The sequence below is a fragment of the Bubalus kerabau genome, chromosome 6 (genome assembly GCF_029407905.1).
Source record: "Bubalus kerabau isolate K-KA32 ecotype Philippines breed swamp buffalo chromosome 6, PCC_UOA_SB_1v2, whole genome shotgun sequence".
In the NCBI taxonomy this organism is placed as follows: Eukaryota; Metazoa; Chordata; class Mammalia; order Artiodactyla; family Bovidae; genus Bubalus; species Bubalus kerabau.
In genome coordinates, this window is record NC_073629.1 from 19,747,652 (window position 1) to 19,775,264 (window position 27,613).

The window sequence follows — 27,613 nt, forward strand, 5'->3', positions numbered from 1 at the left end:
TGGGCCCTGCTCCCTGCCCTCCTGGGCAGCCAGGGCAGCAAGGACGGCACCAAGGGAGTTGCCCCATGGACAGGGCCCCACAGAGACACCACCGAGCCTCGCAGGGTAAGAGGCCCTGCAGCCTTACAGGCAGGTGGAAGGGGCTCCCAGGAGGTGCAGGGGAGAGATGGGAAGGGGCTGGTCGGGACGTGAGAGGGTTGGGGCAAGAGAAGAGAGGAGAGAAAGATGGGTTGGCAGGGGAGGGTAGGCCAGTGAGACACGACAGGTCTTGATAGAGACTGAAGTAGACATGGGAGGAAGGGCTGGGGACCAGACAGAGGAGAGAAAGAGGAGGAGGAGAAGCAGGAAGCACATGGAGGGGAAAGAAAGGGAGCCGTGAAGAAGGAAGAGACAGGTGGCCTGGGGGAGGAGAGGAGAGAAGAGAGTCAGGCAAACTGGAGGGAGGAAGGGCCAGCATGTGGGCAGGGTCTGGTTTCAAGTGAGAGCGCCCCCTGGGAGGAGGGGCGGACACTGCTCATCTGGCTGGGACCCCAGACAGCAGTTCGAGGCCGACCACTCCACCTTCTGTTCATTCAGCGACGGAGGAAGCCGTCCTGCCTCTAAAGATGACAAAGGTCAGGGAAGCAAGCAATAAAACCCTGTCCGGTGCCCACGCCCACCCCCAGCACTTTGCTCCCCACTGGCTCAGGGTGTGGGGTGGAGGATGCGGTTTCATTTCTGCAGAAAATGTGGGACGCTCGGCCAGGGGTAGCAGGAGGGACCGGGGGGTGTGGAGAGTCAGGCAGTCCTTGGCCGCACGGAGGATCTAACTCAGAGACCGCTCAGCGGGATCCCATGGCCACATGCTAGGTCAGGTGTGAGCCCTGAGGCAAAAAGTGGTGGGGCCACCTGGTGGAGGAAGAACTCCACTGCCGGGGCAAGCAAGGGGAGCTACCCCACCCGAGGCCTGCTGTGAGGTTCAAGGCTAGAGGCTAGAGAGAGGGTGCCACGTCAGGGAGGAAGCTGGGTGGGGCCAGGCAGGATTGGCGGCAGGCGGGAGGGGCCGGATGGAGCCACTCCCTCTCTGCGCAGTCCTCCCCCCACCCTACCCCACCCCAGCTGAGCCCAGACCTTCAAGTCCATCACTCCCACCCAGTCCAGTGGAGGAACTGGCTTACAGGGGGCATCTCCTGGGCACAGGGACAGTGTGTGAGCCGGGAGGGTGAGCAGAAGGGAAAGATGCTGAGCATTAGACAAGTGCTGTGCTTAGTCGCTCGGTGGTGTCCGACTCTTTGCGACCCCATAAACTGTAGCCCACCAGGCTCCTCTTCCATGGGGATTCTCCACGCAAGAATACTAGAGGGGGTAGCTGTACCCTCCTCCAGGCGATCTTCCCAACCCAGGGATCCAACCCAGGTCTCCGGCATTGCAGGTCTCCCGTATTCTTTCCCATCTGAGTCACTAGGGAAGCCCACTGGGCAAGTAGAAGGAAAAAGTAACAGGAGAGCACAGTCAGAGGTCAGGGGAAATACAGGGGGCTTAAGGCAGGCCTGCAGCGTTTACTGAAATGAAAGACTGGCCTTGCACTCTGTGAGGAGCTGCTGTGTGGATGTACAAAATGCAGTAAGGTCTGGCAGGGGAAGCTTCTTCACAGGGACTCCTTTGATAAGTGTTTAATAAAAGTTAACCATATGAATGAATGACATGCTCTTCCCTGCTCCAACCAGGCTCTAGCTGAAGGCTTCCCCCTCAGCAGCTGCTCCTCTTGAGGTCTGTGCCTCCCTGCCTCCCTCCCACATCAACCCATCTGTGCTCCCTACAGCCTTCTCTTCACCTGGACCAGCCACACACAGCAGGAGGCATTCCTTCTTCTGCAGGCTGGGGGGCCAGTGGAGCCAGAGCCTGCAGGAGGCAGTGTGTGTGCTGGGGGTGTCTGTGCTTGCAGCTCTCCCTTCTTCCTTCTAAGCTCTCTCTTCTTCCTTCTAACACCCTCACTAGCCTACCCTCAACCCCTACACCTCGAAATTCCCAGGTACTGCGGGCACAAACAAGCAACCAAGAGTTTTAACTCTGGCTGCTTGGCTCCGTGGTAAAGAATTCTCCTGACGATGCAGGAGACGCAGGTTTGATCCCTGAGTCAGGAAGATTCCCCTGGAGGAAAAAATGACAACGCACTCCAATATTCTTGCCAGGAAAATCCCATGGACAGAGGAGCCTGGCAGGCTACAGTAGTAGGGTTGCAGAGTTGAACACGACTGAGCATGCTTGTGCAGCCAGCAGAATATTTACTGTGTATCTGTAAGGGGCAGGCACTACAAAGTAACAATATGAACAAGGCAGACACAGTCCCTGCCTCCATAGGGCTTACTGTCTAGCAGGAAAGCTCCCTCTTCTTAGATCATGAACAGTTATAGCGGTGAGATGATGTGATGAGTGCCAGGAAATCAGCTGCTGGAGCTGAGGGTGTCAGCGCAAGGGCAGGAGGGCTTCTCTGGGGAACAGACCTGATTGGGAACTTGGGGGATGAAAAGTTGTCTAGATTGAGGAGGGGCCAGGGAAGGGCCTTCCAGGCAGAAAGAATAATGTGGGGAAGTCCCAGAGTGGCGAGGAGCCTGGCACATTTCAGGATTTGAAGAGGCTTCGCATGACTGTAGGGCAGAGTGAAGAGCGCAGTGCAGTGGAGGTGGTCCCACCTTCTCAGACGCCAGGTTCTTCCAGGAAGGACTGGGGTAGGGGTGAGGGCCTGAGCATTGGGGAGGATCTCTTGATCCTCCGTGGTTCTCAACTTTTGGCCCTGACCCCCTCTCTTCTCCTTACAGAGCTGCTGGCTGCAAAGAAGACCCACACCTGTGAGTAGAGGATTGGGGCAGGAACTGGTGCTGGGGTGTGGAGAGATGGCAAAGAATTCAGCAAGAGCGCCAGGAGGTCCATGTAAAAGCAAGGCACATGCCTTGCATGCACGGAGCTGGAGCAACCGGGCAGAGGTGGCCAGATCTGAAAGGAGGTGGAGCTGAAAAACCAGGGACATGAGGAGATGAGGAGGAGGAGTGATGAAACCTCAAGAATGGGGGGCAAAGGGAGGCGATAACGGAGAAGCCTGAAAAGTGCAAGGGAGTGTCGCAAAGAAGTAAGGAGAGGACAGTGAAAGGGAGCCACAGGAAGGAGAGGGAGCTGCTGGACAGAGGCACAGGAGATGCTGGGTGGGGCAGCGGGGGGTGGGCGGTGGCGGAGATCCTAGGTCAGGCAGGGAGATGCTGAGGCAGGGTGGCCTCAGGGACTCAGGGTGCCTGCACCAGGCTTTGTGGCGGCAGAGTCAGGTTTGCTGTGTGTCTCTGTGGTTAACACATCCCAAGGCATGAACAGGCCTGGGGCCAGCCTGTGCAGAGCAGGAGAACAGGAAAGCCTTCATCTTGGTAGGAAACACGTGGAGAGAAACACTCTGGGTCCTGGGGACATTGAAAGACTGAGGCTGCAACATGTGAGGAAGGGATTAGAGCCCAGGAAGGACTTACCAATGGATACTAGCAAGGAATACCTTCTCTTGGGAACTCTCAACTCATCAGATCTATCCTCCTACTTCATAAGAGAGGCTACACCCCCAGAAAATGCACCCATTGCACCTTGGTCTCAAAGCTCATGTCCCATCAACGTGCCCTTCCAGGCCCAGGATGCCTTCTCAGAATCCTTGAACTGAGGAGGACCACTCCAGGGCATGAGTGGTCACCTGCCCTTCTCCATGGCCCCCCCTTGGACTGCCTACCAGTTTCTCCTGAGAGCTCACTGCAGTTCTTTCTGCTGCCATCATGGCCTAGAGCTCCCTGTTCCGAGCAGAGAGATCTCAGAGGGCCCAAGCATCACCCTCCTCCCTGAGCTGGTCAGATAGGGGCTGGGAGGCCACCAGGAGGCTACATCCTTCTGAGTGGGGGGTTGCTTTGCTCAGCACAATCCTGATCAGTGCCTCGCCTGCCCCTAGCCACAGGGCCCCACGGAAATGCTGAGCAGGGCCCTGGGAGGAAAGCGGGTCAAGGAGTGACGCGGGTGAGCTGAGGGAGGTGGGGGCCAGGGACCATATGTGGGTGGGGGGGAGAAGGGGGACTTTCGGAGCATCTGGAACTGGAAGAGGCTAAACGCCATTCCTACCCTCAACCCCTTACCACAGAAACCTCGGCCAGGACCACACCCCCTCACCCCCTTCCAACCCCCCGGCCCTGTGCAACCATACCTCCACCCCACCCCCACCCGTGAGGGTCCTCAGGAGAACATGGGCTGACAGCCCCTCCCCCACCCACTGCCAGCTCCTGAGTGCCCAAGGAAGGCCAGTGGGGAAAGGCCTGTGCCAGGCGCCATTAGAGTCCCAGCAAGATCAGAGGCCTCTTAGGAGGTTTGGCCCAGATAATCCAGGAAAGATTAATGCCTCCTCCAGGCCCGGAGACTCTGAAAAGTGGGCTCTGGAAGTGGAGACAGTCGTAAAAGGGGCCTCCAAGACAACCCCAGGAAGGGAGACGCCCAAGAGGGACTCCCAGACTGAGAGGGGCACCTGATTACTAAGGGGTCCTGAAGAGGGAACCCCGAGGCTGAGGTGCCCACAGAGCAGATATGAGGCTGAGAGGGCCTCTGAGGTTGATGGACCCCAGAGAAGGATTCCAAGACCAAGAAACTCTACAGAGACTCCCATAGCAGGAGACCCTCCTAAGCAGACCTGAACCAGAGAAAGCTTCCCATTTCTCAAGTGTAATCTGGGGTCAAACACCCTGATTTTGAGTCCTGACTCCACCACTTTGCTAGCTATGTCACCTCAGACAAGTTACTTAACCTCTCTGTGTCTCACTGTCCTCATCTCTGAAGTAGGGATAATGGTACCTACAACATAAAGCTTTCTGTGAGGATTAGATCATCCACATAAAGCCTTAAGAACCGTTTCTGGCACATGGTTAAGCATTATTATTAACATCATCTTCATTCCAAGTTCGGCAGTTTTGCTCCTGAGGAAATTTCTGACCGACTAATCCCTCCTACAGATAGTGGCATTTGTCTGATGGTTATTGCTGCTACTATAATCACTTATGCCCTAGCCCAGGGCATGTACCGTGTGCAAGGAGGGCATGAGCGTGGTGGGTGGTGGGCAGCCTCCCAGACTGCATCTCACTGAGCACGGCTGTTGGCAGTCCACAGGGTGGCAGGTGGCCCCAGGCAGACATTCTGTGACTTACCTCTAGAAATAGCCCCGTCCCTGGAGTCACCTGGCAAAGAGGGTCAGGCTCTCGGGGATCCTCGGGGGGAGGGGGAGTAAGGACCTGGCCCCAGGCTCGTGTGAGCTCCATTCCGGCTCCCCAGCCAGAACTACCCTGGCGGGTGGAAACAGCTTTTACGCGTGTGGCTGTCGCCTGTGGTTTTGGAATTTTCCAACGCCCCCTGCGATTGGCTGCCCCGCCCCTCACACTCTGCCCCAGGCCCAGATTGGCCACATGGGGCGCCTGTCATCCTACCCACTGCACCCCAGGGGGGGTTGGGGGGTGGAGTTGGGGGGGGTTGTCACTCGGCCACCTGTGTGGTGCAGATCTTAAACCCCCCGGCCCAGAAGCATTGGGGGAGAGCTAGGTGCAGAGCTGCGGACTGAGGCTCTGCCAAGAGGGCCTGGCCCCCACCCCTGCTGTCAGCTGCGCCCCATCCCTGGACCACCCCGGCTGAGAAGGACAGGGAGCCCAGGCGGCAAAGCCCAGGACTCAGTCATGAGAAGTAAGTGAATGGGCCTCCTGGGAGCGGGGAAGCCTGGGGCCCATCATCATTCCTGGGGCCTCCTGAGAAGGAGGGAACAGTGTGGGCAAAAGCCGAGTGCTCTTCCCTGGCAGGGTGTGTCCTGGTCAAGGCTAGGATCTGTTGGATGGAGTAGTCGTGGAGTCTCATTCCTCAAATGGTTCTCTTAGAGCAGTCGCAGTAAAGGGACTATTGAGGAACTCCTCTGTCATGGGCTCTGGCAAGGATCTCCCAGAGTAGGTGAGGTGCCCCGCGCCTTGTTTTACAAAAAGAGACTGAGACCCAGAGGGGCCCAGTGCTTCGCCCCTAGATCACACAGCTGTAGTAGGTAGAGGCCGGTAATTAACAGGCAGCCCAAACTCGCTGTCCCGGCACCCACTGCAGTGTTTCCCTCCACGCCTCCAAACTACCTGTGGGCAGGGTGAGAAAGGAGGCCAGAGGAGCCGCTGTGCCCTGAAGCAGCGGGTTGGCAAGGGTAAAGACAGGGCAGCTGGCAGAGGGGGTCAGAACCCCAGCATCCAGGCCTCTGAGCCATCACACTCCCTGCCCACTGCAGGATCATGAGGACCAAGTGGAATCCAGCCAGGGTGCCGTGTGTGTGTGTGTGTGTGTGTGTGTGTGTGTGTGTATGAGAGAGAGACCCCTCATCCCAGGTTCAGATGCCCGTTTGATGAGTAGGATCAGGCAGTAGAGATGAGAGCAAAAAGCCTTCAACTTTACTGGCTTCCTGGCCCAAAGCCAGGGGCCAACAGCTGGTGGGCAGATGTCTGGGGTCCCTGTGCCTTCCAGCAGAGCAGGGTGGGCAAATTGCCCTCATGTGGGGAGCCAGAGAACCTCCCAGAGCATAGGGTGAAGGACGAAAAGGGAAGCCCTGGACCCCTGTGGCCTGAGGCAGGAGGCACCCCCAGCCTCAACTGGAGGTCTTCCCACAACCCACAAAAGAGAGTCCATATTATACTGGAAAAACCCACGGGCTGAGTCTAAATACCAGCTTCTGAGCCACCTCTGTCCCTGACTAGCCTTGTCCTTAGGCAAGTCATTGCGCCCCCCTCTCTTATTTTAAAAAAAGCTGAATTTAAAAACAAAACTAACTTCAGAGAAGCTCCCGTTCTGACCAAGCAGAGAGCGGTGGTCTCCAAGTGAAGCATCCCCCAGAGTAGTGAAGGGAACTTAGAGGAGACACGGAGAGGTGGCCAAGGAAAGGAAAGAGCTTCACCTCCACACTTGGGGTGGAGACTCCTGTGCAGGCGTCCAAGCGGGGGCGGCCAGGAGGGGTGAAGAGACCCAAACTTCAGTTTCCCTTCTGGCTTCTTCCCAGTAGCAGCAAAGGTTAGTCTTCCCAGAAATGGTCTCAAATCAGCCAATCCACCTTGGGAAGAAGCAATGGTCGGATGTGCTTCAGAGCCTGGCAGCAGGGCAGGAGGGCAGGAGAGCCCGGGACTGAACAGGGGAGACACTGAACAGAGCAGGTCTACATGACAAACCCACCCCCACCAAGCTGGTAGGCTGGAGAGGGTCTCCTCCCATCTGGGGTTGGTGCCGCCGGTCCTTCTCACTAGGACGTCTCTGGGCACCTCATAGCCCCTCGTGAGTTCCAGCTACCTCCCTGTCCTCTGACCTTCTCTGGGGCGGGCAGAGCACTGGGGGCTTGGAACTGTGACCCACACAAAGACCAAGGTCCAGACACACCAGGAGCAGAAAACGGACCAGTGGCACTCCCCTGGTGGTCCAGTGGCTAGGACTCTGTGCTCCCAGTGCAGGGGGCCCAGGTTCGATCCCTGGTAGGGGAACTAGATCCCACATGTTGAAAATAAAAGATTCTGCATGCTGCAACTAACACCCAGTGCAGCCAAATAAATTTAAAAAAAAAAAAGAAAAAGATGAAGAAGAAAGGAACCAGACCAAGAAATAAAGAGGGATGCAGAGGCCAAACTCAAATGACAGAAGATCTATGAAACACATGGGGAGAGAGTGATGTCTAGATAGAGCTACAACTGGAGAAATACCAGGAGAGCCAAAACATTACAACGTGTAGCCTGAGACAGGACTGAAGTGTAGAAGATGGAAAGGCACACAGACCCAGGGGGTGACAGACAGAAAAGAAGGTGGGCAGGAGAGGGGAGACACTGAATATAGATCAGGTGTAGGAAGGCAGAAGTGGGAGGGATGGAATTTACAGAAGCTCCGAAAGAATGATAGGGACTCTGCCATCATGACCTGCTGCCGAGGAGAGAGGAAACATCCATTAGCCAGAAGAGCTCCCCAGCCAGCCAGAGGGAGGGTGGCCCCGTCAGCTCACTCCAGGGCATGGCTGGAGTGGAGCCAACAGACAGAAGGCCCTGGCGTTAGGCCTGGATGGGGAGGTGGGAGGGCAAGGGCTATGAGGTTGCATTCTCGTCTTTGTTGTGCCCTGATCTTCCTCAAGTCTGGTCATGATGAGGAGGACCCGTGAACCAGAAAGAAGTCCAAGTCCCAGGGTTCCACAGACCTCACCCAGAGAGCTCAGGGCCATTCAAAGGGCCCCCTCCTTCCTCGAATCGCTGTTGTACCTTTGGCTTTTTCTCTCTGCCCATTCCTAACAGGACTCCCAAACACCTCCAGCTCAGGGCTTTAGAAGGTGGGAGCACCCCAGCCTGTCCCATCACCATGAAACATGGGTATTGGTGTGGCTGCCCCTCCCAGGGGCTCCCTCCCGCTCCCCTGCCCCTGTCCCCTGATTCAGACAGGGAACAGGGACTTTCCCATGCTGAGAGCTCTCCTAGAGAAGCAGCCCTGGGGTCTCCTCCAATAACTAGTCCTTTCTGAGATCTCATCTCCACTCCTCCAGCTGCCCCCTCCATGGGACTCCAGGCTCAGAAAGGATGGAGATATCCATCTAGGAGGAGGGACGGCAGCAGGGCTGGGCCACGGGGCCAGAGCCTGGGTCTTTCTGGGGGGCCCTGGCCTTCCCACAGCAGCAGAGGCCCTCGAGCCTCTGGAGAAGGAGACTCGAGCCTCGGGAAGGCTGCTGGCGGTGGGTCTGGGCTCCTGCTCCTTACTGCTTCCTCCTGGTGATTCATCCCCTCCCCCATCCCCTGGTTGTTTTCACTCAATTCTTTTGTTTCCCCTCCTTTCTCCTGTCCCAGACTGCGGGGGTGGCGGGGGCACCAGGAGGGGGTTTCAGGTGGCTGGCTGGCTTTCGTAGCTTTTCAAAACCCCAGACTCTCCCTCGCCCACCTGAGTTTTAGCTTCACTACTTTCTCAGCCCTGGGACCTGGGTGTATCAGCAGAAAATTTTCACCAAGGGCAGGCAGGAGCGTTCGCCAGGTACAGCGGCTTCTGTTCTGACCCCCACCCTGCCCTCCCCTTCCTGCTCTTTGTGGCGGGAGCCCACCGCCGTGGTTTCCAGCTTTGCAGAAGCTGCGGGAACTGAGAGCTGAGAAAGGAGGGAGGCTGGTGGCCGGCTGGGGTACACAGGGATCCCCTGGCCGGAGGTGTGGTCTCTGTGGGGAGAGGGACTGAGTTGGAGCTGGGGGGTGAGGGCCCCTGAGCTAAGAAAAGAGATACAGTCCTTTCTCACTCACTCACTCACTGGTTTCTGCAAAGAGGCCTGCCAGGATGCCTGACCTGAAAGCCAGACCACAGGCCAGAGGAGCTGTGGTCCTGCGAGGGGTCCTAAATCAGGAGCTCGGCTGGGGTGGGCGAACCATGGTTAAAGGCAGGAGGGGGCTGACACCACAGGAGAAGGTATGGGACAGAGGGAATAATGACTCTCTGGATCTTTAGACTAGACATGAGGCCCGGCTTTAGTTCCATGGGTGTCCTCCCTGAATTCTGGTCCTAGCCCACCCCCCTCACTTTGCACTTCTGCTGCAGCCGGTAAACATGCCCCCACCCACAATCTGCCTAGTGCATTTGGGTGTCTCATCCTTCTAGAGTGAAAGGCTCAATGGTTGGGGACACTGGCTCTCAGGTTACAGAGACCTGGGCTTGCATACCAGATCTCCCACTTCTGGTGAGGACCAGCAAGCGTGTGCAACCTTGGTCAAGCCACTCACTCTCCCCTGGACTCAGTTTTCTCATTCTTAAAATGGGGACGATACAAAGAGTACCTACTTCACGGGATTATCGTGGTCATTAAATGAAAAATGTATGTAAAGCCTGGCACAGAGTAAGAACTCAGCCAACGCTTATGTCTACCATCCTTGTGTGTGCTCAGCTGCTCAGTCGTGTCTGACTCTTTGTGACCCCATGAACTGTTGCCTGCCAGGCTCCACTGTCTGTGGAATTTCCCAGGCAAGAATACTGGGGTGGGTAGCCTCCAGGCTTTTCTGTCCATGGGATCAAAAATACTGCAGTAGGTTGCCATTTCCTTCTCCAGGGGATCTTCCTGACCCAGGGATCGAGCCCATGTCTCCTGTGTCTCCTGCATTGGCAGGTGGATTCTTGACCACTCTGCCACCTGGGAAGATGCCACCTGTCATCATCATCCTTAATCAATGTCCTCTGGAGAAAAAGAGAGAGAAAGAGGAGAGAGGAAAAGCCTAGCCTTGGGCAGATAGAGCACCAGGGGAAGATGAGGACCTCAGGGTGCCTCTGTCTGCACCTTTCTCTGCCAGAGCTGGGGTGGTTCTAGGGTTTGAGGGGAAAGATCTCCCTGGGTTGCAGCCCCTCCTTTGCTCCTACCACTTCCTCTCTGTGGCATAGGGCACCTGGACAGGGCCCAGGGCTGGCTTTCTAAGGTGGCACAGGGCCAAGCTCGGGATGCATTCAAAGAGCGCTATCAATGAATCTTGCAGCTGTGAGAAGGGTGAGATTAGAGGAGGCTAGAGGGAGGGGGACAGCCTACTTTGTCTCTACCGTATTTCCCCACATAGGAGGTGCTCAGAGGAGGCTCCCTGGGGATCCTTCAATCCCCAAAGCAGTCCAGAAGAGATTCATTTTCTTTTTCTAGTACTGTGTTGGAATGAAGTTTTAGAAGTCACACCGGTTGGCAGATAAAAGAATGAGCTGGGGAGGAGACCACCAGCCCCACCCTTATGCCCCAGAAAGAGGCAGAAGCAGGAAGAGGGACTACATTCTTGCTACTCAGAAATGTAGGGTGAGGACCAGCAAGCTTGGGCACCAACTAAGAGCTTGTTCAAATGCAGAACCTGGGGCCCTCCGACTTCCTGAGTAGGGACCTGCATCTTAACTAGCTCCCTAGGGGATCTTGTTGGCGACTCAGAGGTCTAGGGTCATGCAATCACTAGGTGGTTTCAGGAGGTATCATGTGTACGCGGGCACGTCGTCTCCCTCCTTGGAATTGAGGGGCCCTGGGAGAGAACCTGGGGTCGCAAAGAGTCGGACACGACTGAGCGACTGAACTGAACTGAACTGAACTGGGAGAGAACCACAGTGAGCTACACAGATCTTCCTGAAGCAGCAGGCGAGGGCGGATAGAGTGAGGGCTGTTGTGGGAGCCATGCTGCAGGGGTTGACCTCGAGGCTCCTGACCTCTGCTTAGTTCTAGTTCCTGGCACTGTTAGGCCCTTAGGTGGTAAGTTCCTGGCAGGCCAGGCTCCTGGGAAACAGCTTGAGTAATCCTGTGATTACTCAGCTCCCCTCCCCAACCTGGGTTCCCACCAGCAGCCGCTTCAGGGACAGGGCTCATGGGGGGAGGCTGCAAAGGTGAGGTATTCAAGGTGTTTTTCAGCTCCAGCTCACCCCACCGCCACCTCTGCCGGTCCTCTTCCCGTCCTCTCCCCGCCCCTCCTCCACAAGTCACACTCGTGTGCACCGGTACTTTCTCTTTGAGGTTTTGGGTAGATGGCATGGCCGGGGTACAGGTGGCAGGGCCAGGAGGGAGGAGCAGGATAAGAGGGCCTGACCGTGCTGACAGGGCCAGGCCTTGGGCATGGGAGCAGGACACGAGTGTGGGTTTTTTCTGTGTTTCCGGGGTTCTCTCTCCATCTCTGCATCTGTCTCTGTCGTCTCCTGGTCCTGAATCTCTTGGTCTCTCTAGCTGAGAGGCTGGAAGGTCCAGCTCAAAACCCCTGACCCTGTGTGCCTGTCTCACTCTGTACCTCTGTCTCAGACTGTGGCTGGGGAGTGTGGGACTATGGTTGCTAGCCCAGTGGCTGGGGTCCAAACTCTGGTCTCCCCCAAACACGGGTATTTGTGAAGGTGGTCTGTGGCTGGCCACATCGTCCTATGTAAAGGGCAAGGTCTCAGTGACACTGTTGTGAGGTTCCTGGGGCTGGGACCAGCAGTGGGTCAGGCGGTGGGGCCGAGAGACGTGTCTGGGTCAGCCGTGTGGTCAGCGCATACACGCACACGGATGTGGCTCTTGGAGAAGGGAAGAGGCAGGGAGGCCTGTGGTTGAGTGCTGGGCTGGAGCCCAAGTTCCTACTGTGGCTTGGCCTAGTCTCCCTCCCGCTTACTTTTTGGGTGACCCACGATGGTTTCTGCCCTCTCTGGGCTTAGGGCCACTGAGGAGTGAGATCCCACAATGCTGGAGGGGAACTTGTTGGGGAGAGGCAAGAGCCGACTCCACAGGAGACAAGTACTTCTCTTGGGCCTCAAACGCCTTCAGGGTTCTCTTCCCACCGCTGTGCTCAATGGCAGCCAGCACACAGTGTTTCCAGCTGCAAGGCACTTTCCTCGGGTGAGTCCATGTACCCCTTACGCTAAAACCCGTCACCCCCTGCACCGGCCACGAAGGCTGTGCTGACCCTGATTTTACTGACAAGGGCACTGAGACCTAGAGGATCCAGTGGCTAAGATGTGAAGGTGTCACTGCATTCTCTGCCCCTTTTCTAGGGATCCAGTCCTCCCTTGTTCTCTCTTCCCTCCATTCATTCCCATCTGCTCTTAATTTACTGGAAAGAATCTGAAAGCTCTCTTGCCATCTGTCCTAGATGATCAGGACAGCCTATTGGGTGGGTGCTGGGCAGGCTAGTGGGACTGCCTGAGAACTCAAGTCAGGAGAGACTCGAGTTTCTAATGGACAGATTTCAGACACCCTGTCCCCCATGAGAGGCAGCTGCTTACTCTGACTCAGGTCTAGGCTAGCCTGAGGGGATGATGGTTTAAGGGTGACAAAAACAATATTTGGGGGAGTAGTGGGCAAGCCATGGTCACCCTCCCCACCTCACATCAGCAGGCCCTACACCACAACCAGAGTCCAGGCCTAGGCCAGAAGAGAGTTCACAGCACTGGATTTGCCCTGCAGGCGGCGGCTGCTTCCTCTGACCCTTGGAATCAGAGATGAGGGGGACCTGCGGTCCTAGACCGCTTTTACATCCTGCTCCATCCCAGGCAGGAGAAGGCAATGGCAACCCACTCCAGTACTCTTGCCTGGAAAATCCCATTGGCGGAGGAGCCTGGTGGGCTGCAGTCCATGGGGTCGCAAAGAGTCGGACACAACTGAGCAACTTCACTTTTCCCTTTCATGCATTGGAGAAGGAAACGGCAACCCACTCCAGTGTTCTTGCCTGGAGAATCCCAGGGACAGGGGAGCCTGGTGGGCTGCCGTCTATGCCGTCTATGCACAGAGTCGGACACGACTGAAGCAACTTAGCAGCAGCAGCAGCCATCCCAGGCATTTTCCCTCAGAGGGGAGGCAGCAGGTCAGCAACGGCAGAGGAGAGACGCGCATGCCCTTAGGAGTGATGAAAACACCTGAAAGGGAACCCATCCCTGCCCAGTCCCTCCAAAGACTGGCTGGTGGGGAGGCCGGCGGCTCATCCCTGAAACTTAGCAGGGAACTGTGGGCATTGACAAGGATGGGGCAAAGTAGAAATGGTCCTGGGGCCAGTAACCATCCACAGCGAAGGCACCAGGGAGGTAGGTTACAATGAGCTTAGTGGGAGAGGGGGAGGGTCCTGGCAGCCAGTGAACAAACACTAACACAAATATGCACAGTGTACACACTGGCTCAAGCAGCTATGCCTGTTGCCTCGTGAATCACATATACCTTTCATGTACACACACACACACACATGCACACACGAGCACCCCTTCAAGCAGGCAACATGCCCACTGATGTGTGTGCCCCTGAAATCACAGACATGGATCAGCAGAATGGAAAGCTATGGGGAACTGGGAGATAGACCCAGCTCCTGAGTAAGCTAGCTTTGTGAACCTGGGCCAACCATCTGATCTCATCTGGCCTATTCCTTCCTCGGTAAAGAGGAAAAAAAGAGATCTGAATGATCTGATGGTCTCTAGTCCCAGCCAGTGTTAACATTCATGATTTGGGCTCACACAGCTGGAGGCAGAGGCCCGCGTACTCACACGTAAGTATCCATACACAGCCACCCTCTGCTCTGGGCCAGGAACCTGGGAGCTCTGTTTGATCTGCTCCCTGGCTCTCAGACATCCAGAAGAGCTGGCTTGCTGCCCCCACTTTCCTGGGCTCCATCTGGCTTCTCTCTACCCTCTCTGGGCCCCACCCTGTGACCCTGCCCTCTTGGCCCCCCAGTCTCTGCACAGCCCCTCCCTGAGCCTTCACAGCCCGGCTGAGGATGGCAGGCAGCTCTACCTGGCCCCCAGGTGCCTCCCGCCTGGTGCACCACATCTTCCCACCAGGCCCCACAGTCTGCCCTGGGGGCCCAAGCCCCAGCGGGGGGAGGGCAGCTCAGAGGAAGCCCCCTGGGCGGGAAGCAGGTGTTGTGTAGTGAGGACTCCTAGGTCCCCAGGCGGGAGGGAGGCAACTTAGAGCTTTTCATCTTGAAGGGCTGAGCAGGTGGCCTCTCTGCAGCTGCTTTCTCTGCCCCCATAGAACTGGTACAACCCCAGCCGCTCCGCAAAACTAAAACAGCCTCCACAGATCCTTTGCTGAGTGGCATTTGGCATTCACTCCTTCGTCCATCTTATTGTTGTTGTTCAGTTGTTGTAGCCCGCCAAGGCTCCTCTGTCCATGGGATTCTCCAGGTAAGAATACCGGAGTGGGTTGCCATTTTCATCTCCAGGGGATCTTCCCGACCCAGGGATTGAACCCACGTCTCCTGCTTGGCAGGTGGGTTCTTTACCACTGAGCCACCAGGGAAGCCCGGTCTTCCATCTTACAAGAGGACTGGGGTAGGGCAGCAGAGGACACACCACGTCCCTGTATCTGCCTCCCAGGTGCTGGGGTAGGCTGCACCGAAGGCTCCCAGGCTCACCTCTGCTCTTTCCTTCTTCCAGCACAAATTGAAGTGATTCCGTGTAAAATCTGTGGGGACAAGTCATCTGGGATCCACTACGGGGTTATCACCTGTGAGGGGTGCAAGGTGAGTGCTCGCTCATACACAGTCTCTTCAGAGGATAGGAGAGGGGGCTCGGCGGCCTCCGTACTGCCTGCAGGGCTGGTCTCCTGAGACGGCTAGGGAGCTGCCCAGTGGCGCCTTGCCTGGAGAGCCCTGTGCCGGAGGGCCTTGTCTTCAACTCGGGAAGCGACTGCAGGACAGATTATAATGGAGGAGAGAAAACTGAGGGGTCCTACGATCTGGAGGCCCTCAGGCTGACCTCGGCCCTGCCGGGGCCAGCAGCCATGGGCTCCGCCTGCCTTCCCCAGGGCTTCTTCCGCCGGAGCCAGCAGTGCAACGTGGCCTACTCCTGCACGCGCCAGCAGAACTGCCCCATCGACCGCACGAGCCGCAACCGATGCCAGCACTGCCGCCTGCAGAAGTGCCTGGCCCTGGGCATGTCCCGAGATGGTGAGGCCGGGTGGGCAGCCCCCCAGGGCTTCCGTCGCCAGAGCAGCAGCCTGACCAGACCGGGGTTCAGCAGCCTTCCGGGTCTCTGCCCTCCAAACTTCCCTCTGGCAGGCCCTGGTCTCTTCCACTGTCCAGCGTGGGGGTGGGCAGGCTGCCCTCATCAAAGGTCTTCACAGTCCCCAGCTTCAGGATCTGCAACAACAACCCTTGTTTCCTCAAACTCCTAGGCCCTTTTCCCCTTCCTCGGGAGGGACTCTCCTCACCCGACTCACCTCCAGCCCAGATCCCATCCCCGTCCACAGTCCACGTCTTTCCCCAGCTGCCCCTTTGCTCCAACTCCACCTGGCTCCCCATACCCCTATCTCCAGCTTGGGACAAAGGGCTGTGACTATGAATGGGACCACAATCACCCTGAGAACAGCCTGGAAGGCTGAGGTTGGCAAGGGTGGCTGTTCCTGGTGCCTTTCTCCATCTTTCTCAGCCACTGCCCCCTTGCAGCCCCCAAACTGCTCCCCCCTCCAACACCACAGAAGGAGCCCAGGGTGGGGCTGGGGGAGGCATGAGGTGATGGGGAGCCAGAAGGAGACTGTCAGCACTTTTCAGCGCCCAAAATAACAAAGTGAAAGGAAACACGCAGGGTTGCAAAGGGGCAGGCGGGGTGAGGGGCTGTGCCCCCACACCTGGGAGGGGCGGTGGGGCGAGTGAAAAGGCAGGAAAGAGAGAGCAGAAGAGGATGTTCAGAAACAAGCCGCGGAGCCTGGGTTGGGCTGTGGTGAGTATCTAGGTCACCAGGGAGCCTGTAGGCCTGACCACAGGGAGACCTGTGTTCTCGGCTCTCCTCTTCCTCCGACCCTCCTAGATTGGGCGAGGTGACCCCAATACAGCTTGAGGCTCCCTCCTCAGCCATCCCCAGCCCCATAGCAGGAGGCTGGGCTCCTCAGCCCAGACTCATTGCTCAAATTCTGCCACTTAGTCGAAGCTGGTTTCAAGCAGGGAGAGTTTGCTCAGAAGACTGATACGTCTGCTGATACACCTGGGCTGGACAGAGCCCAGAAGCAGACAGGAGTCGGCGGGAGTGGGTCTTGAACAAAAATGCCTGGAAGGCAAGCTCCTGGGCCAGACTGGAGAAGCTCTGCTCGGAGTGAGCTCTTCAAGGAGCAGCAAGTTAATCCTGTAATGGTCACAATGCCTATTGACTCTGCCCTGTGCCATGTCCTCCTGCCTCCAAAACTCCTGATCCCCCGACCTCTTTCAGCTGTCAAGTTTGGCCGCATGTCCAAGAAGCAAAGGGACAGCCTGCATGCAGAGGTGCAGAAACAGCTGCAGCAGCGGCAACAGCAGCAACGGGAACAAGCGGCCAAGACCCCTCCCGTGGGAGCCCAAGGAGCAGACACCCTCGCCTGCACCTTGGGGCACCCGGATGGGCAGCTACCCCTGGGCTCCTCGCCTGACCTGCCAGAGGCCTCAGCCTGTCCCCCCAGTCTCCTGAGGGCTCCAGGCTGCGGGCCCTCCTACTCCAACAGCCTGGCCAAGACTGGGCTCAATGGGGCCTCGTACCACCTGGAATATAGCCCTGAGCGGGGCAAGGCTGAGGGCAGGGAGAACTTCTATGGCACAGGCAGCCAGCTGGCCCCAGACAGGGGCGGACTTCACTCTGAGGACCCCAGGCGTCCTGGGCTTGGGGAGCCAGGACGGGGCCTGGACAGCTACTTCACCCCCAGTTTCCGCAGCACCCCAGAGGTGCCTTATGCTTCCCTGACAGAGATTGGTAAGCAGCTGGGGAAGCGGAGAGCATAGAAAGATGAGGGAGGAGCTTCCAAGAAAGGGGCCCTGTGGGACTTCCCTGGTGATCCAGTGGTTAAAAGTCCATGTTTCCACTGCAGGGACATGGGTTCTATCCCTGGTCAGGGAACTAAGATCCCACATACTGTGCAGTGCAGGAAAAAAAATGGAGTGGGGGGCCCTAGTCAGCATCACATGTAAACCAAGCATACACAAGGGTCTGGGGGGAGGCAGAGCAGGTCTAGGCCAGGCAGAGGAGCGCCCTTGGTATGCGAAAGGTAGGAGCTGGCTGAGATGGAACCTCTGCCTTCCTCCCCTGGCCTCAGAGCACCTGGTGCAGAACGTTTGCAAGTCCTACCGGGAGACATGTCAGCTGCGGCTGGAGGACCTGCTCCGTCAGCGCTCCAACATCTTCTCACGAGAGGAGGTGGCTGGCTACCAGAGGAAGGTGAGGCCAGGACACCGCGCCGGGGAGAAAAGACTCCTGCCACTACCCAGGGAGTCCAGAGACAGCAACCTGCACACATGAGTGGGCTGGGCCGAGGCAGGGTATCCCAGAGAGACAGTGTGCACCTGCTTTTAAGTAGGCACCCTAGCAGATGGGTGAGAGCTTCTCCTTAGCTCCTGCCTATGGTTGTTTTACCTGGTCTTCATTGGTAAAGAATTTGCCAGCAATGGGGGAGAGCTGGGTTCGATCCCTGGGTCAGAAAAATCCCCTGGAGAAGGCAATGGCAACCTACTCCAGTATTTTTGATCCCATGGACAGAAGAGGCTGGAGGGCTGTAGTCCATGGGGTCGCAAAGAGTTGAACACCACTGAGTAACACACACACACATATACACACACACACACCCTATGTCCTTCACCACCCAGACCTAGAAGTACAGACCTCAGCATACTCTCCTTCCTCCTCCTCTATCAACAGTAGTCAGACTTCTCATTAGCATCTGTTTCAACACTCTTTCTCTGCCAGGCACTGTGCTGAACACTTTACATAAATTACCCTTGACCCTTACAACAACCACCCTATGAGGCTGCCACTCCTGTTTTTAATGGACTGAGAAAGTGAGCACAGAGGAGTTCGTAGATGTACTCCACGCCACAAGGTAGTGGAGCCAAAGGCAAATTTAGATCCACTGGGCCCCAAAGTGCGTTGTGCTAAGAACAGGCTAAAAACACAAGTGCTGAGAATGTGGGGGGTACTTGCCGTTTTGTCTGGGCTCCCAGGGCATCGGTGGGGTCCCAGGGGTCCTAAAAGACAGCTCCAGTGGGACCTCCCTCCTCCTCTGCAGTCGATGTGGGAGATGTGGGGACGCTGTGCCCACCGACTCACCGAGGCCATTCAGTATGTGGTGGAGTTCGCTAAGAGGCTCCCGGGCTTTATGGAGCTCTGCCAGAACGACCAGATCGTGCTACTCAAAGCAGGTGCCCAGGGAGAGCGGGCGGGCCGCGGGGTAGGGGGCACCAGCGTGGAATGGGCGGGGCTACGTGGAGGGAGGTGCCTTAAGGGACCCAGGACGCTGAAGGGGGACAGAGACAGATTCCTGGCTCTGTGTGACAACGCGCCTGCGTTTCTCCCCACTCCCCCCCAGGAGCCATGGAAGTGGTGCTGGTCAGGATGTGCCGGGCCTACAACGCTGACAACGACACAGTCTTTTTTGAAGGCAAATACGGTGGCGTGGAGCTGTTCCGAGCCTTGGGTGAGGGGCAGGGGGAGATGAGCAAGAGGAGTCCGAGGCCAACCCCATCCGAGGCTTCCAGACCCAGGGCGCCCTCTTTTCAGGACAGATTGCCCGCTCTGCTCCAGACACCAAGGGGGTGGGTGTCCTCGGGCACCGTGGCCTCAGCCACCTTGCTCACTCTTTCGTTTCCACCCTCCCAGGCTGCAGTGAACTCATCAGCTCCATCTTTGACTTCTCCCGCTCCCTGAGTGCCTTACGCTTTTCAGAGGACGAAATCGCCCTCTACACAGCCCTCGTCCTCATCAATGCCAGTGAGTGTCACTGGGCTTGGGCAAAGGACAGTCAGGCGGTGGGGGCACGAAAGGTACTGAAGAGTCTGGACCTTGTGTGCTGTGCTCAAACGGCCTTCGCAGGTGGCACTGGTGGAAAAGAACCCGCCCGCCAGTGCAGGCGACATAAGACATGTGTGTTTCCATCCCTGGGTCGGGAAGATCCCCTGGAGGAGGAAATTGCAACCCACAGGCAGGCGGTGGGGGCATGACGGATACTGAAGGGTATGGACCTTCGCTGTGGTTAAATCTGGGAAGGTATTTATAAAGCAGAATAAGCCCACCCAATGTTGCTGTAAAATAAGATGAGTCAAAATAAAGATCCAGAGGAGCCTGAGAGAGGGAAGAGAGATGCTCAGGTGGTGCTGGAGAAGTGGGGAGACATGAGGAAGAGAGGGAGTGAGCCACTTCCCTGAGAGCAATTAGGCTGTATGTGAGTCCCTGCCAGGGATTCCATTGTGGCTCCACACTGGAATCACCTGTGGAGCTTTAAAAAATGAGTGCTGTGACTCTGACGTCATGGATCTCAGGTGCAGCCGGAACACCAGAATTTTTCACAGCCTCTCGTAGGTTATTGTAATGTGCCACCAAGCTTGAGAATCGCTGCTCTGTGTGAACTCAATTTAAGGCAACACGCCATCAGGAATTCCCTGGCGGCCCAGTGGTTAGGACTCCACGCTTTCACCGCTGAGGGTGCGGGTTCAGCCCCTGGTGGGCAAACTAAGATCCCACAAGTCCTAGGACAGAGCCAGAAATAAAAACAAAAGGCTACCTGCCATTAGGGCAGGACTCTGGATGTCCACTCCACAGAATGGAGTGGCCTGGGTGAGCCAGCTGAATGCCAAGGATTTCGAGAACCTGGGGAAGTGGGTTGTGCTACTAACCTGAGTTTGGAGACCAAGTTATCAGTCCACTGGCTCTGCCAATGAGCAGACTGAAACATGCCCCTTGACCTGGAAATAAAGACTGAAAAGAGGACTTCTGGTTATTTTATGGAGTCAGGACAAAAGTGGTTTGTCTCTTGAAGTTAGCCACAGACTGCTGCGGAAGCCCCAGTGCTGACCTAGGTGGCTGCACAAGACCCATCTCCTCTCTGGGGCCATCTTTGCCAAGTCGGGGTGAAGGGGGAGATCTTTTCTTCCCCACAGCAGAGTTTTAGTGGAGAGCCCTGAATTAGCTATGTGAAATATCAGGTACCAGGGAGAAGGCAGCCTGGAATGGGGAGATCAGAATGTCTCATCTCTTTCATCTCCCCCCAGTTTTCCTTATAGAGAGCTACCCAAGGCCCCCACAGCTTACCAACTCCAAAACAACACACACCCACACCCGCTACACTGTCTCTCACTCAGCTAAGAAGATCTCTGTTCAGCACAGATGTCCAGAATGACACACCCTTTGGGGGAAGTTAATGTCCATGTTCTTTCTTGTTTTTGCTGTGGTCCCATCCCCTCCTTCAGACCGGCCAGGGCTCCAAGAGAAAAGAAAAGTAGAACAGCTGCAGTGCAATCTGGAGCTGGCCTTTCATCATCATCTCTGCAAGACTCATCGCCAAGGCATCCTGGCAAAGGTAGGAGCAGTCCCTGGGACAGAGGAGGTCAGGCCCAGCGCCAGATCTGTGACCTCAGGGTTTGCGAGGACCAGGGTCTGAGGGTCCAGAGGAGGAAGTGCCTGAGAGCTAATTTGGACGAGAGAGCTTGTAACAGCACAGGACATGGGGACTGAGCAGCCACTTCTGTGTGGGTACAGATGAAAAGTTAGGGAGCCTGAAATTGGGAGGGACCTCCAGGGAACAATTCAGTTTAATAGAGCCACCGCTTACCAGCACCTGCTTGTACTGTGAGTGGAAAGATACAGAGATGCCGTCCTTACCCCCACCAAGAGTTTTTAACCTGCTGTGAAGAAGAGATTTATATACCAATGACTAATGCAGAATAGGATGTGATACGGGATAAAATAATAATGTGATTAACAACGTGCTTTCCCAGATATACTCATCTTTGTGACAACTCAGTCAGTAAGAGAGATGTTAAAATCTCCCTGTAGTGATAACGAGACCTGAATGACTTGTTCAAGTTTACACAATCATGGGTGATAAATGCAAGTCCCGGGGCTCTTTCTACTGCATCTCTGTGCCCCTGACATATTACTACAATAAGAAATATTGGGGAAATGTGACAGCATGGAATAGGGATTAAAAATAACTTGAGGGAAAAAAGAGAGGATCATAAATGCTTCCTAGTGAAGGTGGCATTTAAACTAGGCCATGAAATATTTATTTTAACGGGCACTGAGGGGTAGGGTAGGCATTCCAGGCTTAGGGAACAATATGAGCAAAAATAAGGAGGCAAGACAATGTGTATATGGACAATAGTTGGTGGAACATTTTGACTACATGCTAAGATTGGAAGCTGGGATAGATTGATGGGGGCAGGAAAGTAGCAGAAGACAACCTTAAAAATTAGGTCAGGGAGCAAATCAGAGAGGACTTTCAATGCCATATTAAAGAATTAAGACTTTATTTCCAGGCAGTGGAGAGCACCAAAGGCTAGAGGAATGATATCATCAGAGCTATTTTTTAGGCAATTTAATTTGGAACCAATATAAGGGGACCATTTATGGAATGGTTCAAGCAATGGACCCTTGCTGTGTGCCAGGCACTGTGCTGGGTGCTGAGAATACAGAAATGACTTAAATGACAGTCTCTGCCCTACATAAACCTCAAGTCTGGTAGAATAGTTCAGGAGGAGCACCACCTGGGTGGGCAGTTGGAAAGCAAATCTGGTGGAATCCACCTTCGGAATATATCGCCTCCCCACCATCACCCTCTTGCTGTCAGCGCTCACTTGAACCATTACAGAGGCCTCCGGCTGGACCCCTGCTCCACCCGTCTGTCCCGCTGCAGCCACACAGCACTCCTCAGTGCTCCTGTAGCTGCCACCGTGCTGACAATCAAAGCCAGCGTCTCTGTCGTGGCCAACTGGCCTCATGGCATGACCCCCGACTTCTTTGCTCACCTCCTCTCCTTCCACTGCCCTCTCAGTCACCCATTCCAGCAGCACTGGTCTCCTTGCTATTCCTTGAACACATCGAGTTGCTTCTCAGGGCTTTTGCACCTGCTGTCCCAGGTGCCTGGATGCTTCTTCCCCTCATTTTCCAAACAACCTGCTCCATCCCTTTATTCTGGAGAGGTTTTCCCAGACCACCCCATCCAAAAAGCTTTCTGAAGTTTTCTAATATTTGTTTTCTGGCTCCCTCACTAGAATATACAGTTAATAAAGGTAGAGATTTTATTTTATTCACTGATGCATCACCACAGCCCATCACAGTGCCTAGCCAAAAGGTTCTCAACACACATAATGAGAATGAATGAAAGAATGAATGAAAATGAATGAAAGAATGTTGCAATAGCCCAAACAAATGCAAGATAAAGCAGGAGGAATGAAAAGAGGATGAATTCAAGAGGTATCAAGGGATCCCATGCTGCCTGCTCTTCCCTGACTGTCCCTTTCCTAGATACCTAACCTGGGGAGAAAGGGATGGTGGCTGGTGAGAGGTGCTTTTAGGCCTCACTTGGTGATACAGGAAACTGCAGAAGAGAAATGGTTTTCTCAGTCTTTCTCCGGTGAGGTCTCTCTGTCTCTGTCTCCTCACGGATCTCTGGGCCTTTTTCATTCCCCTCCACTGGCTGAGTGCTGGCAATGTTGGTTTACTATTTGCAGTGTTGGGTATCTGTTTGGAAAATGCTTAGTCCAAAGAAACAGTTATTGAGCATTTGCCATGTGCAAGCAGTATGATAGGTACAGAGGATACAGAGAGATTGGGGAGGAGAGGGAGGGAGAGAGACTCAAGGAGCTTAAATCTAGGCTGGAGAGATAGACAAATTGGATCATTTTCCTAAAATGGGATTTAAGTGCTACACAGAGGGAAGCCCAAAGGAAGGGACCCTTAATCCAGGGAAATAGTCCTAGAGGAGGTAACACTGAAGGCGTTAGAATTAGCCAAGCACAGAAGAATTGAAAAGGCATTCCAGGTAAGGGGAACAGCATCAACGAAGGCAAACAGGCGCCTAACAGTGTGTAAGAGAGTCACAGACTTTCACTATTATAAAAGCATGGGGACTTCCCTGGTGGTCCAGCGATTAAGACTTCAGGCTTCCAGTGCAGAGGGCATGGGTTCAATCCCTGGTCAGAGAATTAAGATCTCACATGCCACATGGCGCGGCAAAAAGATTTTTTTAAAAAGCATAAGAGAGTGAGAGAGTCCTGAACAGGGCTCATTTAAGGAGTAGCAGGAACACCATTTGGGGGTTCAGCCAGAAAACATGTTCCTGTCCCATTGTGGTTCTCGCGTGCCTCCAGTTCCTTGAATACAGACCTACCCCTACCAATGGGATCTGGCTGACCCCCAAGTGCTGAGTGTGCAGGGAGAGAGTACAGAGGGTTACCCCAGCCCAGGAAGGATGGGAGGACTTCTCTGACCTGAGGACAGAGCTGCAGTACTCACCCTTCTTCCCCATGAACCCACCTCCAGCTGCCACCCAAGGGGAAGCTGCGGAGCCTGTGTAGCCAGCACGTGGAAAAGCTGCAAACCTTCCAGCATCTCCACCCTATCGTGGTCCAAGCTGCTTTCCCTCCACTCTACAAGGAACTCTTCAGCACTGAAATCGAGTCACCCGAGGGACTGTCCAAGTGACCTGGAGGAGGGACTCCATTCCCTTTCCTAGAGCCTGCTGGCTCACCTTTCCCTTGGTCTTTTCCTTTCCTGTGGCCCCTGGAGGGTGGTCTCTGACTGTGGGGGGATGGGTGAACAAACGCTGAGACTGGGTTTCAGCCCACCAGTCTGCCTGGCAGCAGGCCAAGAGCCAGAGGGTCGGGATCGAGGGACTCCGTCCCCAGCCTCAGCTTTGTCCGGGCTCCTTTCCCATGCCCTGTCACCCCCAGCTTCTGGGAGGCCTGGGGTGGGATACAAGGACCTCTCGGAGGACCTAGGTATCCTCAGGACAATAGGGGGTTCCAGGACACCCTGGATGAATGGAACTCAACTCTGGACTCAGAAGCTAAGAATAGGACTTTGAAATACCTCATTGCACTTCCCCGGGGGCTTTGGCTGGGGTGGTGCCACAAGCTTGGAGACTGGCGGCCGGAGCCCAGAAGGACCTGCATATAACACGAATCTGCATCACCAGGTTTTCTGCCTGACCCCTCCTCCCAGCTCAGCAAGGAAATGGTTAGGCACTCGGGGGTCTTGAAAAAAAAAAACAACTGGATATGTGAAGGGTAAGGATGGGATGGGAGTAAGGGAGGGGCTGGGGATGATAATTTTATGGGATTTGGATATAGGGATAGGGTATGATGAAGACCAAGAACATCACAGACAGACAGACAGAACTCAGACTTCTTATGTGCACTTTAAAAATAGACTTTAGGGGTCACCCAAATTGGTCAGAGACACACATCCACAGACAGGTGAAACATACTCACACACTCAACCTGCAGTCGTGTGGCTCTGTAGACACATTTAATCGGACACCATCTGTCTCCCTCGAGGTCACAGCTCAGAGGAGCTTATCGGCCCCAGGGAAGAGTCCCAATCCTGAGGGACCCCAGAACATTTCACCTGGTGCTCTAGTTCCCCAGTCTTAGGCCAGGGGCAGCCCAAACTCTATGCCAGCCCCAGCTTTCTTCGGTTGCAAGAAATCCTAAAAGAAGAGGTAGCTGGACACTGATCAGTCACAGGGCCAAGAACAGGGCCAAGAACAGTACTAGTTGTCTGGTCCCCACCCTGCAGCCCTGCTCTTGTTATGAGAAAGGAAGCAGATGCAATTCCAGCACTCTCTCCGTGGATACCGCTGGGTCCAGCAAGGTGGAGAAGACCGTGATCTTGCCCGAGAACTTCTCTTGGTTTTATAAATAGCTGTGTGCCCTGCTTGGAGGGAAACAGCAGGTGGTCAGGAGGTTTGGTTTTTTTTCTTTTTTTTCTTTTTTTTCTCTCAGGGGAGTGTAAACATAAACTCCAACCTGTGCCATTCTTTATAAAATAATTTCAAAGGCAAGAGGTGTGTGTGCCAGGTGGGAGGAGCCTTAATGAAGGTTATCCTAGTGCTGCTCTGAAATCCCATTTCTGCGTGAGGACCCAGGTTCCTAGCCCAGGCAGCCATCAACACTGTAAGGATGCTAGCCCCCCACCCTGAGCCGTCCCCCATAGAGGTGAGGGAGCTGACTATCAGGAATGCCCCCCCTCCCCCACTGAAGCAATCTCAGACTAAGCACCACAGCGGGCGTTCTGGACTGAGAACTTTCCCCACAAATGATACCCACGGACATTTAGAATGAGAGGTGGCACAGAATCGCCCAGCATTTGGGAGACTGAAAGACAACCCTATGGAGAATGCCTGGCCGGCCCCAGAGCTCCTCGGGGGAGTCAGGATGTCCGAGAGACTCCAACCCTCCCACCCCTGGGGCTCCAAGCCTCCCCCTGCGCTCCCTCCCCTCCACTGCCAGCCTGTAGTGGCGACTGCTGCAGCCCTCCCTGGTTGCTTTATTTATTTATTTTGCACCAACAGGGTTGCTGCAGACTCATTCTCGCCCGGTTTAAAAGAGAGAGAGGAAAAAAAAAAAGGAGAAATGCTTTCTGGCTCTTCTCTCTACCTCGGTCTTGGCAGCAGGCGGCCGCAGCAGCAATAGCAGCAGCGGCCCGGCAGGCGGGCAGGCAGGGAGTGAGGCACTCGGGGAGGTGCGGGCCGAGGGGCAGCTTGAACGGGACGGGCCCCCAGCCCTGGACAGATGCGGTGCCCAACTTGATGCCACCCTCCGGCTTCTCCGGTAAGTGCCCCCACCTCCTGTCCTGGAGCTGCAGCTGCCCTTCTCCATAACATGCTCAGAGACAAGGCCAGACCCACGAGGGCTAGAGGGTTTGTGCCCACTCTGCTCCCAGCCCACCATTGATCTTGGCCTCTTAGGACTTTGATGGGAAAAGTAAGATGTCCCAGGTGCCCCTGGGCAAAAGGACTCCAAGGAGCTCTCCCTCCATTTCCCAGGCGCTCTACTTCTGGGAAGGATTATTTTGCAATCAGTGTGGATATTCCAGAGACCTTTCCTCCAGGAGCACCCTCCCAACCCCCCATGTAGTTCCCCATGCTTCACTCAGGTCTGCTTTGAAGAGGCTGTCCAGTATCAAATGTGTCCCTGGATTGGCACACAGAGGCAAGAAGAAGAAAGACCCCTACTTCTTGAGGGTGATGCCCCTGGACCCCAGACCACATGAGGAGAGAAAGAAGGGTTCTGACACCTATCTGTTCCTGCAAAGTGGCTGGGAGCCAGTCCCATAGCCACAGAGCTTAGCAAAGGAAGTTTGTGATTACATTAGCCACCTTTAAAGAGAAGGGGCCGGACCTGCCAGCCCCTGGTCTGGAAGGCTCTGGAGACTAAGAGGATGCTTACAAGAGTGGGAAGGGGGAAAGCTGGGTTACACGCTTCACTGCACTTTTGCTGAATGCAGGAAAGAAGGAAGAGCAGGAACTGCAGCAGTAGTGATAAAGAGCTAGCTGTCAGATGGACTTTCCAGGACAGGCACTGCGGGAGGGGAGCAGGGATGAGGGAAGTGGGACATTGCTCCCTGGAGAATTCTTAGCATGCCATCCATACCTGTTAGTTTGGGATGGGGAACAGAGGAGCCTGCTCAGTAGCCTCAGCTGGGCCATTCTTTCTCATGCCCAAGCCTCAGAACAGTGTCCCACGTCCCGTGCTCTTTCGGCCTCTTTCTCCAGTTCCTGAACTACTATGGTCCCCTGAAATAGCTGTAGGGTAGCCACCTGAATGATCCTTGTGGGAGGGGGTATAGTGTGGGAAATAAAGGGGAAAAAAATCATACTATCTCTTAAACTGTCTTTCCTAAGTTCCACCTGGGAAAAAACGGCCCATGTGGTAGAAAGCTGACCTCATAGGGCCCAGAAAGTCAGAAGTCTGAAAGGTCAAAGGTGACTGGGATCTGCAGCTAGAAAGAAACCCAGGCATCCTGCCTCCCAGGGAGCATTAGTTCGCTCTTGTCCTATCTGTGCAGCCATCCCTTGCCAATTCCAGTACTTGCCCTCTCTTGGGGTCCCAGTGGTCTTTGAACAGGGTGGGTCCGTGGCATCTTTTCTCCTCTGTCGCCTCACTCAGCCTCCAGTGGTCATCACAGTCACCATCTTCCTAATTTTTCCCAGGCACCTGGCACCCAGAAACTTACTTTAAGTTGACAGACTGGGCACACAGCCTGTGCCGAGATCTCCTATGCCAGCCAAGGGCCTGCTTAGTCCCACCACAGTATGTGGTCAGACACTGTCCCTCCTCACTCGTCTACGCCTCCCTGGCTCCCAATGTGTCTCTTGTGCATTTCTCAGGCAGCAGAGGCCAAAGACAACAAGAGATCTCTCTCAGACTCCCACACG

General features: G+C 55.3%; 1 protein-coding gene across 12 annotated transcripts; it reads left to right on the forward strand.

Moving 5' to 3' along the window:
• Positions 1-27,039, forward strand: RORC (RAR related orphan receptor C). Of its 12 annotated transcripts, none has more exons than XM_055584277.1 (14): positions 8-105; positions 577-614; positions 2,799-2,828; positions 12,178-12,358; positions 14,585-14,628; positions 14,881-14,966; positions 15,251-15,392; positions 16,648-17,160; positions 17,501-17,622; positions 18,467-18,599; positions 18,767-18,874; positions 19,057-19,167; positions 20,643-20,752; positions 23,716-27,035. In XM_055584277.1, the coding sequence occupies exons 4-14, from the start codon at positions 12,312-12,314 to the stop codon at positions 23,875-23,877; spliced, it is 1,578 nt and encodes a 525-aa protein (XP_055440252.1). In that variant the 5' UTR covers positions 8-105; positions 577-614; positions 2,799-2,828; positions 12,178-12,311; the 3' UTR covers positions 23,878-27,035. The 12 variants fall into 12 exon arrangements, 11 of the variants coding, with proteins under 11 accessions (XP_055440243.1, XP_055440249.1, XP_055440252.1 ...); XM_055584270.1 differs by lacking the exon at positions 577-614 and adding an exon at positions 5,537-5,715 and having other exon boundaries at positions 9-105; positions 2,799-3,106; positions 23,716-27,032; XM_055584272.1 differs by lacking the exon at positions 577-614 and adding an exon at positions 5,537-5,715 and having other exon boundaries at positions 9-105; positions 23,716-27,032.
• The last annotated feature ends 574 nt before the right edge of the window (positions 27,040-27,613 follow it).

What these genes read in the sequence shown, in the direction of transcription:
- RORC (XM_055584267.1), top strand. Translation starts at nt 66, where the DNA reads ATGGACAGGGCCCCACAGAGACACCACCGAGCCTCGCAGGGTAAGAGG. An exon ending in GAGGCCCTGCAGCCTTACAG is followed by an intron (nt 130 to 2,798) that starts GCAGGTGGAAGG and finishes TTCTCCTTACAG; the next exon opens with AGCTGCTGGCTGCAAAGAAG. An exon ending in CCTGGGCATGTCCCGAGATG is followed by an intron (nt 15,393 to 16,647) that starts GTGAGGCCGGGT and finishes GACCTCTTTCAG; the next exon opens with CTGTCAAGTTTGGCCGCATG.